The following is a 20,393-nucleotide window of genomic DNA, read 5'->3' on the forward strand; positions in this document are numbered from 1 at the left end:
TAATCATTTACCATCCTATAATTAATGTTAATTGTTAAAGATTAAAATTCCACAGGATAGTTACCAGTTGCCATGTTATCCTGTTTCTGACATTTACCATATCACAACTATATTCGTTGTACATTTATTTGCTATCTTTCACCTTGTTTCGTCTCCAAGCTTTCCGTAACGATCCAGCTGGTGAAATAGGAAACTTAAGTCGTGCCAAGAGGATCGAATTACAAACTCTTGCACACGAGTATCGACTAGATGTTCCCCATGGAGCCAACAAAAATTAATTGCTTAGATTAATTATGGATCACCTCTTAGATGAAGGGACAATTGACTCTGAAACTCACGAAACTTATTCTATTGCAGATAAACATGATTTGGCCACTATGAAACTCAAACTAGAACTCGCCAAGCTCGAGAGGGAGCAACAAAAAGAAGCCCTCGAACAACAGCAAGCAGCTCTACAAATCAGGAAAGAAGAGCAAGAACTTGAGATGACCCTATTCAGAGAACGTGAGCGAGTACAGCTTGAAACAAAACAACGCCACCTGGAGATACAACGCGAGCATGACATACAGCAAGCGGATATGGTTATAGAATGTCGTCAACGAGAAATCACGTTGGAGACTACACACCACACTCAACGCCAGCAAGCTACCGCCAGTCCTCCCGTAAGTTTCAATATCTCCCATGCAAGTAAGTTAATGCCACCATTCGTTGAGACAGATTTTATGTCTTTTTTTACCACCTTTGAGACCCTAGCTAATCAACTTAGCTGGCCTGCTGACCAATGGTCTACCCTTCTCAGAGAGCATCTTACAGGTAGAGCTGCAGTTACTCTCAGTACCTTAGCGTCTGAGAATGACTACCTGACCCTGAAGCAAGCAGTTTTGGATGCCTACCTTCTCTCCACCGAAAGCTGCAAACGAAAATTCCGTGACCATCTTAAGGCAAGTACCACCACCTTTCTAGAATTTGCCAATACCAAGAAAAGATATTTCATGAAATGGCTGGAAGCAGCACATGTCTCTACATTTGCAGAACTCATCAACCTCATGCTAGTTGAGGAATTCTTGAGACGTGTTCCCCCTTCCGTCCGTTTATATTTAGCAGATAAAGAAGAAACGGACTACATCAAATGTGCGAAGTCGGCTGACACCTACAGCCTCATCCACCGGCTGACACCATCACCACCTCCCAGTAAGAAGTCTTGGTACAGTCACGATAAAGTGAGTACAGATGAAGCGAGCTCACAATTGTATTGTAAGCATTGCAAACTTTATGAACATACCATAGATAGATGTGTGAAGGCTCAATACAAGAGCAATGACTACTAAACCCAAGCCGACTTCTCCTAAGTCCAGCAAGCCTGTGATGAATGTTGGTGTTCATGGTAATGATCTTTCTCACTTCAGTAAACACCTGTATCCTGGAACTGTCTCTACCAACGGTACAGATTCGGAGGGACGTTTCAAATTGAAGATCCTGAGGGACACAGCGGCTCTTCAGTCTATTATATTGAAATCGGCTGTACCTAACATCACCTACACCGGAGAAACTGTCCTTATCACTGACCTCACTGCTACTACTCCATATCCACTCGCCAGAGTCCACCTGGATTGTCCCTTCGTGACCGGTGAAGTTCAAGTCGCCATCAGGGAAAAGCCTTTTCCCATGCCTGGAGTGCAACTTCTCCTGGGCAACGACTTGGCAGAAGATCTGCAACCGACCAACCTGATCATCATGGACAAACCCTAGGTGTGTACCTCTGTAATGGATAATCCCATCTTTGAATATGTTCCAGCAGAGGTTCAAGAAAGTGATCAAGTTTCTCCTCCGGTTTTGGTGACCACCCGTGCACAAGCTGCACGACCGCAACCAGATGACGCTACTGCTACCGCTGTTCCTCAAGACCCTCAGAATCTACCTCCTAATCTTACCAGTTTGGAGTTCCGTAAGTTACAGAGGGAAGATCAATCATTAACACCATTATTCTTCCAGGCTGAGACTCAACCTGACAGTATCCCTGGATTCTTCCTAGAGAATGAGTTGCTCTACCGCAGGTACAGACCCAGTAAGCTGAAGGAGGACGACGATTGGGCAAATGTCGAACAACTAGTGGTTCCCACCAGCATACGGCCCAATATTCTACACCTGGCCCACGAAGCTCCTTCTCACTATGGTTTTAACAAAACCTACCACGGAATCAGAGAAGACTACTACTGGCCAGGTATGGTAAAAGACGTTAAAAAGTACGTACAACAGTGTCATACATGTCAGATGGCAGGTAAACCTAACATCTCTATTCCCCAGGCTCCACTAAAACCCATCCAGGTGCCTGCGGAACCTTTCCACAGACTCGTCATAGACTGTGTTGGTCCTTTACCCCGGACCAGTTCTGGCAACGCATATATACTAACTATCCTGTGTCCTACCACCAGATTTCCCATAGTAGTTCCAGTAAAGAACATTACGGCTGCTACTGTGGTGAAACACCTATTGAAGATCTTCACCCAGTATGGATTTCCAAGAGAGGTTCAAAGTGACTGTGGCACCAACTTCACCAGTGGTCTCTTCAAGAAGACACTGGAGGAGTTCAACATCACACAGGTACTGTCCAGCACCTATCATCCTGCTTCACAGGGTTCTCTTGAACGTAGTCATCAGACTATTAAAGCATTCCTAAAGAAATTCTGCAATGAAACCTTGAAGGACTGGGATAGACAACTTGATCTCATTATGTGCATTTTCAAAAGTCACCCCAATGAGTCTCTAGGAGTATCTCCTTATGAGATGCTCTACGGACGTAAGTGCCGTACTCCTCTCGAAGCTTTCAAAGACTCTCTACGTAATGCCACCTTCAGTGACCCTCAGAATGTGCCCCAGTTTCTTCAAAACTTAAAACACATTCTAGAGAGAGTACGTAAATTTGCTAATGACAACCGATTGAAAGCCCAAGAGAGGATGAAGACTCATTTTGACCAAAGCAGCAAATTAAGGAAATTTAAACCAGGAGACTTCGTGTTGGCAAATTTTCCTATCCCAGGTTCTCCATTGCAAAACAAGTTTTCAGGACCCTACCGTATCAAGGAGTGCAGGAACAACCACAACTACGTTCTTGAGACTCCAGATAGGCGGCGGAAGACCCAGTTGTGCCACGTCAACCTTCTGAAGCAGTATCAAGGTATTCCCCCCACTGTGTTGGTATCAGTCCCTACATTTAAAGGTCCATACCTCCACTGTGAAACCTTCCCTGCTTCTCCCGAAAGCATTAACACTGAGACGGTGCTTTCCAAATCAGGAATCCTACCTGATCTTCATCCCAATTTACTGGACTATAATAGTGCTCCTTTGCCATGTTCTAATACTATTCTCGCCTCGCTAGATATCACGAAGCCTCTCATCCTCCATGTCGACGCCAGTGGTACCGGCATAAGGGGTGACCTGATGCAACAACGAGGCGAGGAGATTCGACCTGTTAGCTACCACAGCTACAAGGAACTACAGCACGATCGAAAGGGAGCCACACTCCATCGTCCTGAACTTGCAGCACTTCGAATCGTCCCTGCAAAGTGCTCGGTCTACCACCATCTACTCGGACCACAATCCCCTACACTTCCTGCAGCAAGCCCAACTCAACAATCTACAGCTTCTACGATGGGCTTGATATCTGCAGAATTTCAACCTGGAGATTTCTACATCAAAGGTTCTGACAACATCATAGCAAACGCCCTCTCCAGAGTCTATGAGGTAGAGGCTGCTTCACCTATCGCTCTACCACCTGAAGACGTAACTTCACCTGCAACCGCAGGCTTCGGGGGAGAGTTGTGACGATAATCTCTTTCTAGAGAGATTGAGCCTGCTCTTCCCTACTTCAAGTTACGTCCAATTATACAAGTAGTATATATATATATATATATATATATATATATATATATATATATATATATATATATAAATATATATATATATATAACATATATATATATATATATATATATATAACATATATATATATATATATATATATATATATATATATATATATATATATATATATATATATATGTTTCATTGAATATGACCGCATATTCTGTATTTATTATTTTCTGGTTTAGGGCTTCTATCCCTCTAACTATTTTCTTAGCATCAGGGCTTAATTGAAATAGGAGTTCTCCAAAACTCATTTTCGTACTTTTAAGGTGAAGAAAAGAAGTGATTTACTATAGAGTGTATTACACTTATTTGTATAATTTGCACGACGTTTCGAACCTCCATGGTTCATTCTCAGGTGAACAGATCTTACAATACTAGTTGATTTTATACCCGCATTAGGTCAGGTGATAATACAATGAAGGTGAAAAACATGAGGGGATACATAAGGGATAAACATAGGGGCTGCAGAAGGCTTATTGGCCCATACGAGGCATCTCCTATCTAAACACAAAGATTAATCCAGTGTAATTGGCCTGTTATGTTGGACATTGTCTTCTGTGTTGGCATCGATATGTTCTTGTCTTGTCCTTACTCTCATGGTGGGTAGAGTAAATAGTTCCGTGATTTGGGTGTTCATGGTAGGTCGCTCTATTCTTATGTGAATTGCCTCAAGAATTTGTAATCTTCTTGAATCTTGGGTTTTGTCTATTATGCAAGTATTCTTGTTCAACATTTCTCTTGTTAGAGTAATGTCATGGGCTTGTCTCATGTGATTCCTAGGGGCACCAGATTGAAGATGGCATGTCAAACGCCTCGTCAGCTTGGTCGACGTCATACCTATGTACTTACATTGAAGGTTACATCCTTCGTGGGGGCAAGTGTACATGTATACAACGCTTGACTGCTGTAGAGGGTTCTCCGTCGGCTTCGGGCTGTTTTTGATAAGGAGTTCGGAAGTCTTCTTGGTTTTGTAGAATATTATCAGGTTTATGTTTTGGTTAGGAGTAGTGCTTTTTACTCCTTTACGGATTATTTCTTTCATTATTCTTTCCTCTTTTATATGTTCACTGTGCATGGTTGATTTGTAATATAATTTTATTGGGGGTGTTGTGGTTTCTGTTCTAGGTTCTGAATTATACCAACGGTCCAAGTGTCTTCTTATAGCAGCGTTTATTTCCGCGTTGCTATATCCGTTGTTCACCAATACCTGAGTTACTCTTTCAAACTCTCTACTCACGTTGCTCCATTCAGAGCAGGGGGTAAGCGCTCGACGAATATAAGCATTGAGAACACTGGCTTTGTATCTTTGGGGGCACTCACTTCTACCGTTCAGGCATAATCCTATGTTGGTGGGCTTGGTATATACGTTGGTGCTTAAAGAGGTTCCTGTTTTTGTTATTAGTACATCCAAGAATGGCAGACTGTTATTTTCACTATTTTCATGTGTAAATCGGAGTACTGACTCTCTCTCTAGGTGTCTTTTTAGGTCAATTAGTTCATCTGAGTCTTTTACTATTACGAATATGTCATCTACATAACGGCAGTATACAGTTGGTTTTTGTCTGCTACTGAAGACCCTATCTTCGATGGTTCCCATATAAAAATTAGCAAATAAAACTCCTAAGGGGGAGCCCATTGCTACTCCGTCTATTTGTAAATACATGTCTCCTTGTGGACTGATGAAAGGGGCTTCCTTTGTACATGCTTCGAGAAGACTTTTCAAGTGTGGCTCAGGTATGTCTAATTTGGGGGTGCTCTCGTCTCTGTATACTCTGTCCAGTATCATTCCTATGGTTGTGTCGACTGGGACGTTGGTAAAAAGGGATTCAACGTCCAGGGAAGCGATGATTCCATCGGGCTGGGTAGATTTGATCAATTCTAGGAAATCTGCTGATGATTGTAGACTAAACTTACTTGGAGTGTATGGAGTTAGGAGTTCATTGAGTTTCTTTGCCAGGTGATAAGTTGGGGTTGGTATTTGGCTGATTATAGGGCGTAGTGGGTTACCTGGTTTATGCGTCTTAACATTGCCGTAGGCATATCCTAAGCCATAGTCGCCTTGAAGTTTATTGAAATGCACACTACCTTTCTTTGCGTTGATTGCTGTAATTGTTTTGTTTACTTTCCGCTTAAGGTCTTCTACGGGGTTCCTCGTGATTCGTTGAAATTTGGAGTCGTCACTTAGGATGTCGCTAATCTTGTTCATGTATTCATGGGTAGGAATCAATACATATGCTGCTGTTTTGTCGGCTTTTCTTATTGTTACGTCTTTCAGATTTTTTAGTTGTTTCGCTGCTTCTTTGAGTCGTGGGGTTAAGATTGTAGATGAATATGTTCCTCGTTTTTTCCCTGCTTCTGCAAGTAGTTCAGCTTGAAGTGTGTCAGTGGTGATGACTTTTTTGTTGTCTTCTAGCTTATGGATATCGTCCAGAAGCATTTCGATTTCCAGGCGTTTTTGATGCATCTTTGGTTTAGATAAGAATTGACAATTTAGACCAAGATTTAAGAGGTCTCGTTGGTCCTGGGTAAGATCATAAGAAGTCAGGTTAAAGTAGCCATCTTTAGGACGAGGGATTTTTAGCTGTCCACCGTTTAGGGATGTTAACTTACGGAGTGTCTTTGTTTCTACAAGAGTTTTATGTTGTTGTTTCAGGTTAAATAGTTCACTGTTGATGGTTTGCTTGAGTTGGATAGGGATGTCGTACTGGGTCCATTTGTTTAACAGATGCTCCGCCTGCTCTATAAAGGTTTGGAGGGCTTCCTTCTTCTTGTTTAGTTGATGCCGAATGAGCTCTTGCCTATACCTATAGGTAAACTCTGTATTGCGGACTGCTGGGTCATGTGGGTTTATATTGGTGTATACTGGCAGCAGGTTTTCTTTCAAACATGTTTCATTGAATATGACCGCATATTCTGTATTTATTATTTTCTGGTTTAGGGCTTCTATCCCTCTAACTATTTTCTTAGCATCAGGGCTTAATTGAAATAGGAGTTCTCCAAAACTCATTTTCGTACTTTTAAGGTGAAGAAAAGAAGTGATTTACTATAGAGTGTATTACACTTATTTGTATAATTTGCACGACGTTTCGAACCTCCATGGTTCATTCTCAAGTGAACAGATCTTACAATACTAGTTGATTTTATACCCGCATTAGGTCAGGTGATAATACAATGAAGGTGAAAAACATGAGGGGATACATAAGGGATAAACATAGGGGCTGCAGAAGGCTTATTGGCCCATACGAGGCATCTCCTATCTAAACACAAAGATTAATCCAGTGTAATTGGCCTGTTATGTTGGACATTGTCTTCTGTGTTGGCATCGATATGTTCTTGTCTTGTCCTTACTCTCATGGTGGGTAGAGTAAATAGTTCCGTGATTTGGGTGTTCATGGTAGGTCGCTCTATTCTTATGTGAATTGCCTCAAGAATTTGTAATCTTCTTGAATCTTGGGTTTTGTCTATTATGCAAGTATTCTTGTTCAACATTTCTCTTGTTAGAGTAATGTCATGGGCTTGTCTCATGTGATTCCTAGGGGCACCAGATTGAAGATGGCATGTCAAACGCCTCGTCAGCTTGGTCGACGTCATACCTATGTACTTACATTGAAGGTTACATCCTTCGTGGGGGCAAGTGTACATGTATACAACGCTTGACTGCTGTAGAGGGTTCTCCGTCGGCTTCGGGCTGTTTTTGATAAGGAGTTCGGAAGTCTTCTTGGTTTTGTAGAATATTATCAGGTTTATGTTTTGGTTAGGAGTAGTGCTTTTTACTCCTTTACGGATTATTTCTTTCATTATTCTTTCCTCTTTTATATGTTCACTGTGCATGGTTGATTTGTAATATAATTTTATTGGGGGTGTTGTGGTTTCTGTTCTAGGTTCTGAATTATACCAACGGTCCAAGTGTCTTCTTATAGCAGCGTTTATTTCCGCGTTGCTATATCCGTTGTTCACCAATACCTGAGTTACTCTTTCAAACTCTCTACTCACGTTGCTCCATTCAGAGCAGTGGGTAAGCGCTCGACGAATATAAGCATTGAGAACACTGGCTTTGTATCTTTGGGGGCACTCACTTCTACCGTTCAGGCATAATCCTATGTTGGTGGGCTTGGTATATACGTTGGTGCTTAAAGAGGTTCCTGTTTTTGTTATTAGTACATCCAAGAATGGCAGACTGTTATTTTCACTATTTTCATGTGTAAATCGGAGTACTGACTCTCTCTCTAGGTGTCTTTTTAGGTCAATTAGTTCATCTGAGTCTTTTACTATTACGAATATGTCATCTACATAACGGCAGTATACAGTTGGTTTTTGTCTGCTACTGAAGACCCTATCTTCGATGGTTCCCATATAAAAATTAGCAAATAAAACTCCTAAGGGGGAGCCCATTGCTACTCCGTCTATTTGTAAATACATGTCTCCTTGTGGACTGATGAAAGGGGCTTCCTTTGTACATGCTTCGAGAAGACTTTTCAAGTGTGGCTCAGGTATGTCTAATTTGGGGGTGCTCTCGTCTCTGTATACTCTGTCCAGTATCATTCCTATGGTTGTGTCGACTGGGACGTTGGTAAAAACGTCCCAGTCGACAAAAACGTCCCACTGCTCTGAATGGAGCAACGTGAGTAGAGAGTTTGAAAGAGTAACTCAGGTATTGGTGAACAACGGATATAGCAACGCGGAAATAAACGCTGCTATAAGAAGACACTTGGACCGTTGGTATAATTCAGAACCTAGAACAGAAACCACAACACCCCCAATAAAATTATATTACAAATCAACCATGCACAGTGAACATATAAAAGAGGAAAGAATAATGAAAGAAATAATCCGTAAAGGAGTAAAAAGCACTACACCTAACCAAAACATAAACCTGATAATATTCTACAAAACCAAGAAGACTTCCGAACTCCTTATCAAAAACAGCCCGAAGCCGACGGAGAACCCTCTACAGCAGTCAAGCGTTGTATACATGTACACTTGCCCCCACGAAGGATGTAACCTTCAATGTAAGTACATAGGTATGACGTCGACCAAGCTGACGAGGCGTTTGACATGCCATCTTCAATCTGGTGCCCCTAGGAATCACATGAGACAAGCCCATGACATTACTCTAACAAGAGAAATGTTGAACAAGAATACTTGCATAATAGACAAAACCCAAGATTCAAGAAGATTACAAATTCTTGAGGCAATTCACATAAGAATAGAGCGACCTACCATGAACACCCAAATCACGGAACTATTTACTCTACCCACCATGAGAGTAAGGACAAGACAAGAACATATCGATGCCAACACAGAAGACAATGTCCAACATAACAGGCCAATTACACTGGATTAATCTTTGTGTTTAGATAGGAGATGCCTCGTATGGGCCAATAAGCCTTCTGCAGCCCCTATGTTTATCCCTTATGTATCCCCCCATGTTTTTCACCTTCATTGTATTATCACCTGACCTAATGCGGGTATAAAATCAACTAGTATTGTAAGATCTGTTCACTTGAGAATGAACCATGGAGGTTCGAAACGTCGTGCAAATTATACAAATAAGTGTAATACACTCAATAGTAAATCACTTCTTTTCTTCACCTTAAAAGTACGAAAATGAGTTTTGGAGAACTCCTATTTCAATTAAGCCCTGATGCTAAGAAAATAGTTAGAGGGATAGAAGCCCTAAACCAGAAAATAATAAATACAGAATATGCAGTCATATTCAATGAAACATGTTTGAAAGAAAACCTGCTGCCAGTATACACCAATATATATATATATATATATATATATATATATATATATATATATATATATATATATATATATATATATATATATATATATATATATATATATGTCGTACCTAGTAGCCAGAACGCACTTCTCAGCCTACTATGCAAGGCCCGATTTGCCTAATAAGCCAAGTTTTCATGAATTAATGTTTTTTCGACTACCTAACCTACCTACCTAACCTAACCTAACCTAACTTTTTCGGCTACCTAACCTAACGTATAAAGAAAGGTTAGGTTAGGTTAGGTAGGGTTGGTTAGGTTCGGTCATATATCTACGTTAATTTTATCTCCAATAAAAAAAATTGACCTCATACATAATGAAATATGTATGAAATGGTAGCTTTCTCATTTCATAAGAAAAAATTAGAGAAAATATATTAATTCAGGAAAACTTGGGTTATTAGGCAAATTGGGCCTTGCATAGTAGGCTGAGATGTGCGTTCTGGCTACTAGGTACGACATATATATATATATATATATATATATATATATATATATATATATATATATATATATATATATATATATATATATATATATATATATATATATATAAATATATATATATATATATATATATATATATATATATAAATATATATATATATATATATATATATATATATATATATATATGTATATATATATATATATATATATATAAGACTAATGTGGAAAGACATAGTCTCATTACTATTATTAAATTGTCTTGTTCATTATCCAGAGTTCAAGGCTGGCTCTAAGATCTACATTATCCAAATGTAAATATATATATATATATATATATATGTGAAATAGTTAGCACTGTTTATGACTGTTTTAGCAGTCGATCTGGTAGAAAAAAAACAGAGACTGGTGACTGTGTGCCAGTTTTAGCCCTCTGTAACACATTGTAACGTAACGCGGAAATCATATTTCTGCAGTGCAAAATAACATTATGAAATGTAAAGTGAGACTTAGTCCAGCTCCATTACATCTCTTAGCATATATAAATATTACCTTCTGCCAGTTTTAGCTTTCTGTAACACAATGTAACGTAATGTGGAAATCATTTTTCTGCAGCTGTCCAAAATATACCACATGACTGAGGGAGCGCGCATTCGAGCGGTGTACCTCTCCATGTCTGTCTATCACATGACTGGGTTAATGACCACATTATCTTACACTATACCTGCTCCTGCTTACCCCGTACACTAAGTAACGTAACGTGGAAATCAACTTTATGTCTGATGTCCAAATAACGTTATATCATTACATAACGTAACGTAACATGGAAATCATCTTTCTGTCTGATGACCAAATATAATTTTTGAAAAATGTGAAGCTTTGTAGATTTAATTTTAAACAAAGGTAGGCCACCAGTCCACGAACTAAGAGGGGAGAGTTAGGAAGAAAGACTTTGTGAAATATGCACAGAAGAGTTTGGGGAGACGTGTTCACCACCTACAAAATCTAATATTTTTTGTTAACTGCGTGATCACAACATATACCTCCTGATCTCTTGTTCTGCCTCACACTAGTCAATAAACACAATTTTGTGTCATTTCTTGACTAAAATAGCACTCCGAAACATCTTTGCACTTTTAATTTTCATTGACACGTGCTCAGCTATCAAAGGGAATCTCACTACTGCACGGATGTCTTGGGTGTTAAATAATCGGTCCTTACCTAGCTTATCATTTTCTTTGAGAAACTTATATGTGGTGATCATATCTCCAGAGTCCACACAATAACACACACATCACCCATCTTCTGTTTTCAAATCACAGCTCGCATCTAATTTACTGTTATTTTTTTTGCAGAAACTATGTTCTGAGAATATGCACAATGTCAGCAATTACTATTCGTATCATCAAAGTCCTTTCAGTTATCAAAACAAGCAGAGGTGCAGCATAATCCACTAGAGATCTGATGTATGCAAGTTACATCATTTTGACAATTCTGACACCGACCCGCCTTAGCGAGATGACTGTGCGCAACAGTAGCCCCAGCGAAAACATACACTTTTAAAATCGTAGCAAGACAATGACAGAATGTTCAGCACTCTTAATAATTTTATTCAAGCACTGATAACATAGCATAATGTAAGATTTTTTTTTCACATTTCATATCGTGTGTGTAGATTTGGTTTTAACAAAAAGTGAAACACAAGAGCATGAACTAATAGGGTTGAGATAGGAGGAAAGGCTTTGTGGAAGATAGAAGAGCTGAGGAGACATGTTCGCTACCTACATTACTATTATTTTTTGCAGACCTGCAGATCTGACCAAAAAAGCAGTCAGTCAGTCAGTCAAAAAAATTTATAGTTAAAAGTTTTCATCTTTAAAAACAGGGACTACTATTCTTCATTTTTTCTTCTATCAAATCAAATAGGCGTGAGGGTCAATACCACATGACTGGGGAAGCGAGCATTCGAGTGGAGTACCTATTGTTGTTGTCTGTCTATCGCATGACTAGGTAGGTTTATTGTCATGCAATAGGGCATGACAATAAACACAATTTTGTATCATTTCTTGACTAAAATAGCACTCTGAAACATCTTTGCACATTTTTATTTTACATTTTCACGTGCACAGCCATCTAAGGGAAACCTCACTTCTGCATGGATGTCTTCTGTGGTAAAGAAGATATCTTTACATAGCTTAACATTTTCTTTGAGAAACTTATATGTGGTGATCATATCTCCTGAGTCAACACAAATACCCAACACCAACCTACATCCATATTGAGAGAGAGAGAGAGAGAGAGAGAGAGAGAGAGAGAGAGAGAGAGAGAGAGAGAGAGAGAGAGAGAGAGAGAGAGAGAGAGAGAGAGAGAGAGAGAGAGAGAGAGAGAGAGAGAGAGAGAGAGAGAGAGAGAGAGAGAGAGAGTGGTCATTTAGTTTAAAGTTTCCCAATCTTAAAATATTACTATCATCATCAACCATGTATTGCCTGGCTAAGTCTTTCAGTTAACAACTCAGTGAGTGTTTACTGAACGCAGAAATCGCCACATGTGTGGTCATTTAGTTTAGTTCAAAGTTTCCCATCTTAAAATATTACTACCATCATCAACCATGTATTGGCTGGCTTAGACATTCAGTTCACAACTCGGTAAGTGTTTTACTGGCCGTGGGAATCACTTCGTGCCCTCATTTCTGTTTAATTTAAAGTTTTTCAATCTTAAATTAAATACTACCATCATCAACCCAGTATTGGGCTCTCGGGCATTCAGTTTACCACTCGGTAAGTGTTTACTGAACGTCGAAATCATTTCCTGTTTGCTCTTTTTTAGTTGAACCCGTCTCCACTCCAAACCAGTCAGGACTTACTTTCCCGACTCGGACCACAGGTCCGGTTTGATGAAGTGATGCTTGATTTGGATAATGTAGGTCTTAGAGCCAGCCTTGAACTCAGGATAATGAACAAGACAATTTAATAATATATATATATATATATATATATATATATATATATATATATATATATATATATATATATATATATATATATATATATATATATATATATATATATATATATATGTATGTATCAGCCTGGGGAAATGTGATGTGGGGAATTGATGACTGGCAGCTGCATAGGAGGGGAGGGTGGGACATAGGACCACACGTTAATGTGTGGGCGTCAAAGACCACACACCAGTACAGTTCTCCTACATTGCGGTATGTGGGCTCCCTCATGGCCTATGTCTCGCTGCTGCTATGTGGCAGAGTGAGCTGTGACAGGAGTGACTATGGTGTGCTTTATTGCTGTCATCAAAAGCAGTCCTCCAGACCCACGGAGTGAGTGTGTGAAATTGATAGGTGATAGATACAGGCTGTCACCTGTTGGGATGGGGGGGGGGGGCAGGGGAGAGCTGAGGGGAAGTGGGGTTGGAGGGGGAGGATCACATCCACCCTGGTGCAGCTCCCAACACGAGCCGTCTGACACCTAGAAAAATAATGACCCCACTGTCAAAACACAGAACCGCAAACAGCTGTTCACTCCTCATCTTAATTCCTTTGCTCTCCTACCCCCTCAGGACCCTCTCAGGTCGAGGAGGAAGCCCCCCTCCCTCACCCCTCAACATATCCAGGCCATGTAGGCAACCCCTCTACATAGCCTACTTAGGCTGATCTATTAATCACACTATATATCTCTACACACAGGATTAACTGTACGGCAAACACCCTTACATATTCATCTACTCTTATCACCCTATTCTACTCTTCTCCTCCTATTCCTTACTCTACCCACATACTCTCCTACCCCCCCCCCCCCCAACATAACCCCCCCCCCCCCATCAAACCCAACCGCATAACAAGACACCGGACGCTGACACACGTCCGACACGTGCCAAACATCCGGGAAAATTCCCCCCCACATACCTGGAGGCCTACATACCTTGCACCAGCTGCCCACCTGGGCCCATTAGGCCCACCTGGGCAGATGGTGTGCACGGTTCTAGTCCTCAACTTCACTACTTAAATGTTAGTATTTGGTGTGTCCCAGTATATTCTTAATAATAATAATAATAATAATAATAATAATATTTTATTTAGGAAAAATACTTACATAGATGCAGTTACAAACATTCTGATTGATTTATAGATAGAGTTAGTACATGCAATACCTAAAGCCACTATTATGCATAGCGTTTCGGGCAAAAGTACAAATCTTGTGTACTTTATATTTCCCCAAGTCGTCAGGATTTTTCGAGTACAATCTACATGTCCTACGAATCTCACTCTGGTCCCCTGTCAAGTAAATCAGGGTGGTAACAGCATTACTTGGTAACTCATTCGAAGGCTGTAGCAACTAATATTTCTATCTCGCTCTCCCTCATTCGTTCTCACTCTCTTTCCTTCGGTTCTCATTCTCCCTCGCTAGTTTCTCACTCTCCCTCTCCCTCACTAGTTCCTCTCTCTCCCTCTCCCTCACCCGCTCTCGCTCTTCCTCACTCGCTCTCTCTCGTGCCCTCCCTCACTAGCTCTCGCTCTCCCTCTCCCTCCCTCGCTCTCCCTCTCCCTCCCTCGCTCTCCCTCACTCGCTCTCGTTCTCCCACACTCTCTCCCTCACTCTTTTTCACATACTACTCCTTTAAGTTGCCTATGCAGTTCTTAGTTATATTCAGTAATTGTCAGAGAGAGAAAGAGAGAGAGAGAGAAAGAGAGAGAGAAAGAGAGAGAGAGAGAGAGAGAGAGAGAGAGAGAGAGACAGAGAGACAGAGAGGGAGGGAGAGAGAGAGAGAGAGAAAGAGAGAGAGAGAGAGAGAGAGAGAGAGAGAGAGAGAGAGAGAGAGAGAGAGAGAGAGAGAGAGAGAGAGAGAGAGAGAGAGAGAGAGAGAGAGAGAGAGAGAGAGAGGAGAGAGAGAGAGAGAGAGAGAGAGATGTGGTAGGTGGAGGGGGACAACGTTGCTTGAATATTGTGTTGCTTGCTCAAAATCATAATACTTAAACACTGAGTAAAATGGTTGAGATTGTAATAGTGATTGTATTTTTTAAATTTCATATACTTTGGATGGCTAATAACAAAAATACAGGAGTGAAATAAGGCGGAGAAGGCAGGACTGGAAACTAGGAGGATATCTCATTGGTTCTTAATACTACTGAAATACCTATATTATAAATATCGCGAAAAGAGGATTAATAGAAAAGTACTTATAAGAGAAAACTCAGGGCGGAGGACAGGAACTAGAGCTTGTGACCTACCTTGGTTCATTTTACTACTTCAGAAATAACGATATTTCATATCTCATAAAAATGAGCTAAAAATAACGAAAATACTAGGGCGTACTAAGGCGGGGGACGGGAGCTACAGCATGATAACTCTGTTTTGTGTTCTGAGTCTGATATAAATATATTTTAAATCGCATGAGAGCTTTGTTAATAGTAACGATATTACAGCTATAATCTTTAGGAGGCGGATCCAAGAACTGACACTGACGTTTACTTTATTAACATATTACTCGAAAATAAGCTTTCTTCGACTTCAATTTAAGCCTAAAAGTGCATGGCAGCATAGCGACGACTTTGAAGTCGTCGTTGAACTTCACGGAAATGTCATGGAAGTTAGTCCATGAACTGACATGCGACACTAATAGACACCTCATATACCACAAATTTACATATCCCCAGAAGATGGACACGATGCGACCACGATTACACCCTAAAACGGATTTGCCAAAACAAATATTCATCGCTAAACTACCTTTGTCCTACATTCAGCCACGTAATTGTGACTTATCGAATGCAACTGTTAGAGAACTCAGTAGGAACTTGGCCAAAAATGGTAAATGACATTTTAGAGAACTCACCTTGAACTTGGCAAAATATAGTAAGTTACCTGTCAGAAACGTTGAAACATGTCTTGCGTAATTTATCTGGAATAATTTAGAAATAGTAAAACATACACTAGTAAACTCCTTCAGGAACTTTGCCAAAAACTGTAAAACGCATTTTGGTAAACTTACCTGGAACAATGACAAGAACGAAAATATTCCCAGAATCCAGAAACGCCTCAGGTAAACCATCATTCCATCGTCCTTGTTTTCTCGTTTTGTTCCTGTAAAATGTATTTCTGAGTCAGTATTAAGCCAATAACAGTGCCCAGGACAAATCCTGCAATAATGAATAACATTAAATATATGAAAAAGTACACAATAACAATGAACATTCTCTTAAAAATCCTCCTCAAAAGCTTTTTCTTCACATACGCCCATCACATGTACATTCTAATGTTACACTCTCTAAAATGATTCAACACTTACAAACTCTCCCTGACACATCACCATTTCTTGATTAACAACTGTTAAACAAAATCAGCTCTCCACTCGCATAGAGAAATAGTTGATAATTCCATAAATAATTGAATTGGTCACTCCACCTGTACATTCATGGAGAGGTAATGAACCAATCACTCATACTGAACACTCACGGAGAAAGAGAGAATGGACCAGTTACACTTGACTCAACACTCATGGAGAGAGATCAACCAGTTACTCCACTTGAACACTTTTTCCATCATTTTGGAGTAGGAATGAAACAGTCATTCCACCTGAACATTCAGGGAGATGAAATGAACCAGGTATTCCACCTGAACGCTCACACTCCAACCTGTCCTCTTACAAATAACGTCGCTTTTGGCCGTTTACCAGTATGGCCGAAAGTGGACGTAATTTGAAAATGAAAATAAATTTGGGATTTTTTTTCAACAACAGTAAGTTAAGGGTCCTCTGAGAGGTTAGGTGGGCAGGACATTCTCATAAAGTTTCAAAACGTTATGAAAAACGTTAATTGAAAGTGTCCTCTTCTAACCTTACCGAGTAAGCCGGACAACTCAAACAGAAAATGGGACAATACGTTACTTTTGTGAGTCGATTTCATTTCAAATTACGTCCAAATTTGGCCATAGCGCGCATACGAGCGAAAATTTACGTTATTTTTAAGAGGACGGGTTGCACAGAGAGAAAATTAATTGGCTATTCCACCTGACCACTCACGGAGAGAAAATAAATCAGTCACTCCACCTGACCACTTTTTCCTTCATTTTGGAGAAGGAATGAACCAGTCATTCCACCAGAACATTCATGGAGAGGAAATGAACCAGGTATTCCACCTGAATGCTTATAGAGAGAAAATGAATCGGTCACTCCACCTGACCACTCATGGAGCGAAAACGAACCAGCCACTCCGCCTGAACATTCATAAAGTCAGAATAAGCGAGTCACTCCGACTGTACATCCCAACGACTACTACCTGGTATTAGTCGCTGACAAGCGAAAAGCGACGACGACGAAAAGGACTGGTTGTGTTGAGATGTAGGTCTCATCCTAACCACATATTTAGACCTTGATAAAGCACTGAGGAGAGTGTGAAAGACTTAGTGTAAATCTTTACATAAAATACATAAATACATTAGTGTGGGTTTTTATCCTAAATAGTAACAATATTTTTAATAATAATCACACTAACGTGATGTATCAATTAGAAAATCTGTAGAGCAGTGATGAGGATCATCACGGCTCCTACGGATTTTATCATTGATATATCACATTAGTGTGATTACTCTCTGTGTATTGAAACAGGAGCGTCAGAGGCAGAACAGTCCCTAAATCAAGACATGTTTCCAGGTGAACCCGTCCAAGATGGGGTAGGGCCCCATCGTGAAGACACATTAAAGATTTAAAGAGATAGATGGAGGAGTTTTATTTTCTGTGAATACATTTAATTATTTTTTGTTAGGAAAACATTTATTTTGGCATGATGATGGATTAGCAGGTTTGTGTGGGAGAACTGCAACGTTTGTGTGGGAGAACTGCAAAGTTTTGTGTGGGAGAAGTTAGTGAAGGAACTTCGTACCAGAGGAGGTGTGTATGCTGACTCCAAGTGTGAGTTGAAACTCACAAAACTCTCTCCACTTTGGAACTCAGAAAACAGTTGAACTCCCTCAACAGAAACTCACTCAAAGTTTAGCTCCCACAAAGTAGGAGCTAAACTGCAAGGTGGAGTAGGATTTCCAGTGAGGAGTGGAACATCATGGACATAGTGAATCTACAAGTAGTGTAGGGAGCTACACGTCTTTTGTGTGAAGCTGTGTGTGAGAGAGCTTCACTGACATTCGAGGACTTCAGATGCAGCAGATCGGAGGAACTGTATGGAGTACCTAACCTGATTTTGGAGACCCAGACATGTGTCTTTGATAGCGGACCTAGGGGAATAGAACAGAGGACCGTTGGGACACATTGAGGTTTAAGAGAGTGTGCTTGATTGCGTTTTTTGGCGTGAAAGGCGCAGTGCGAGGTGAGAGATTGATGACTGTAGATATATGAATATTTTTATACCCTGTATTTCAATCCAAAGCAGTGAATGATGCAGTAGATTGTTAGCTGAGGAGTGAGCAGCAACTTAGTACGGTTATAGGATGAAGACTTAGGGGAATGTTGGAGTATTATCAGTTGGTAGCAGACTGAGGAGTTGCATAGTAATATTACTGTTCTTGTATATGTATATTGTTTGTGTTTATTGTTATGATCTCAGCCAACAGGAGAAACGAGTCTCCTCCTTGAGAGTTTTTCAACAAGCCTGACCTAACTAGAAAGAATAGGAAATATAGAGGCAATAACACAGATGTAAAATAGTTTGTTGGATTCAATGAACAGTTTAAGATTATGGGCAGTAAATAAGGAAATAGATAAATGACTGGCTAGGAGATGTGGATATTTTGCTGGAGGCGTGAGGCTCGCTTCTGGAGGGCTTTGACCTCACTTGAGGCCAGACATCGCAGGGGGAAAGCCGTGCTCCGTTTGAGCTCCTGTCAGAAAGGTACCCCTAGTGATATATCTCCAAGAGAAGAGAAGTGTGTAGACGTGCCAGCTGTAGAATCGAGCTGGGAACGTTGTGGTCTCAAGTCCTGGTCGACGAGGAGAGTATTAAGCTGCCCAGAGACATTTTCGTGGGCTGTGGAATCGCCCTGACCAGGCTTCGTCAGAGGGAGGAGCGCCCTCGACCAGATAATCTGTGGTTTGTCTTTGGGGAAGAAGTTTCTGAGAACTTCGAAGCCAGTACAGAGGGAGTAGTTGATGAGACTCCAAGGTAGTGGAGCAGAGGACCTCGAGCTGTGAGGAGAAGCAGTGAAGAGGAGTGTCACGTGCTTCTGTAGAGGTGGTGAAGCACCATAGTTGCTCGAGGGAACTTCATGGTGTAGCAGCCAAGAGAGCTGTGGAGGAACCTAGCAGAAGGGTGAAGCACCGTAGTTGCTCAAGGAAACTTCATGATAGCAGCCTGGAGGAGCTGCAGAGGATCCTGGTAGTTAAGCCCGGAAGAACCTGAAAATATCAGGGTAGTGAACTTCCATAGGTGGAAGGGAAGTTCTGGTTGATTACTTGTAGGGAGTTGATAGTGTTTGGTTGTCATTAGCGTGCAAGACGCAGTGAGAGGTGAGTGATTGTTTGCATTCTTATGTCAAGGAGTGTTTTATACTGAAGTTTAGAGTTACAGTCGTAGGCTGGATTACCTACAGATGTATGTGTTCTAGGACTGATAGGGTGATCGATTGATCATTGTTGTGTATCAAGGAACATTTCTTCTGATATATGTTAGTGCATTCACCTGCTGATTTTCCTTGTACACGTTTATAGACATATATATATATATATATATATATATATATATATATATATATATATATATATATATATATATATATATATATATATATATATATATATATATATATATATATATTCTCTTGCTGATAGTGCAACAGTGTATGTAGACTTGATCTACTTAAGGAGGTTGATAGTATCAGGTGGTGAATCAGAAGATAGGATACCACTTGGTAAACTGATAATAGAGTTCTGATTGTGTTGGAGAGCAACCTGATTGTAATAGTATAGAGTATAGGATTCATTCTTATTATATGTGTATATGTATTGTGTATGTGCTCTGTCCAGTAAATGTATTCAAATTTGCTGGTATTTGACCTTGTCCTAGTGAGGCTTCCCATGAAATAGTACAGAAGGAGAGAGAGAGAGAGAAAGAACCAAGAACCACTGTTGTTGACAGGGTAGAATGTAATACTAATAAGTACAAGGGGGATTGAGGAGATCATATCACCTAAGGAGAGAGTGGGGAGTCACAGCGGCTCGAGTGGGTGTGTACACGTGACAATGAGGCTAAGTGTTGGAGCCGCATCCCCT

General features: G+C 40.3%; 1 protein-coding gene across 1 annotated transcript in view; it reads right to left on the reverse strand.

Moving 5' to 3' along the window:
* LOC123746470 (solute carrier family 49 member 4) overlaps positions 1–20,393 on the reverse strand; it is a 308,306-nt gene that overhangs the window by 186,425 nt on the left and 101,488 nt on the right. Inside the window, exon 3 of the mRNA XM_069318233.1 lies at positions 16,167–16,258. Coding sequence (XP_069174334.1) covers positions 16,167–16,258 — 92 coding nt within the window. The remainder of the gene's footprint in view (positions 1–16,166; positions 16,259–20,393) is intronic.

Source organism: Procambarus clarkii, chromosome 90 (assembly GCF_040958095.1).
Source record: "Procambarus clarkii isolate CNS0578487 chromosome 90, FALCON_Pclarkii_2.0, whole genome shotgun sequence".
Lineage (NCBI taxonomy): Eukaryota > Metazoa > Arthropoda > Malacostraca > Decapoda > Cambaridae > Procambarus > Procambarus clarkii.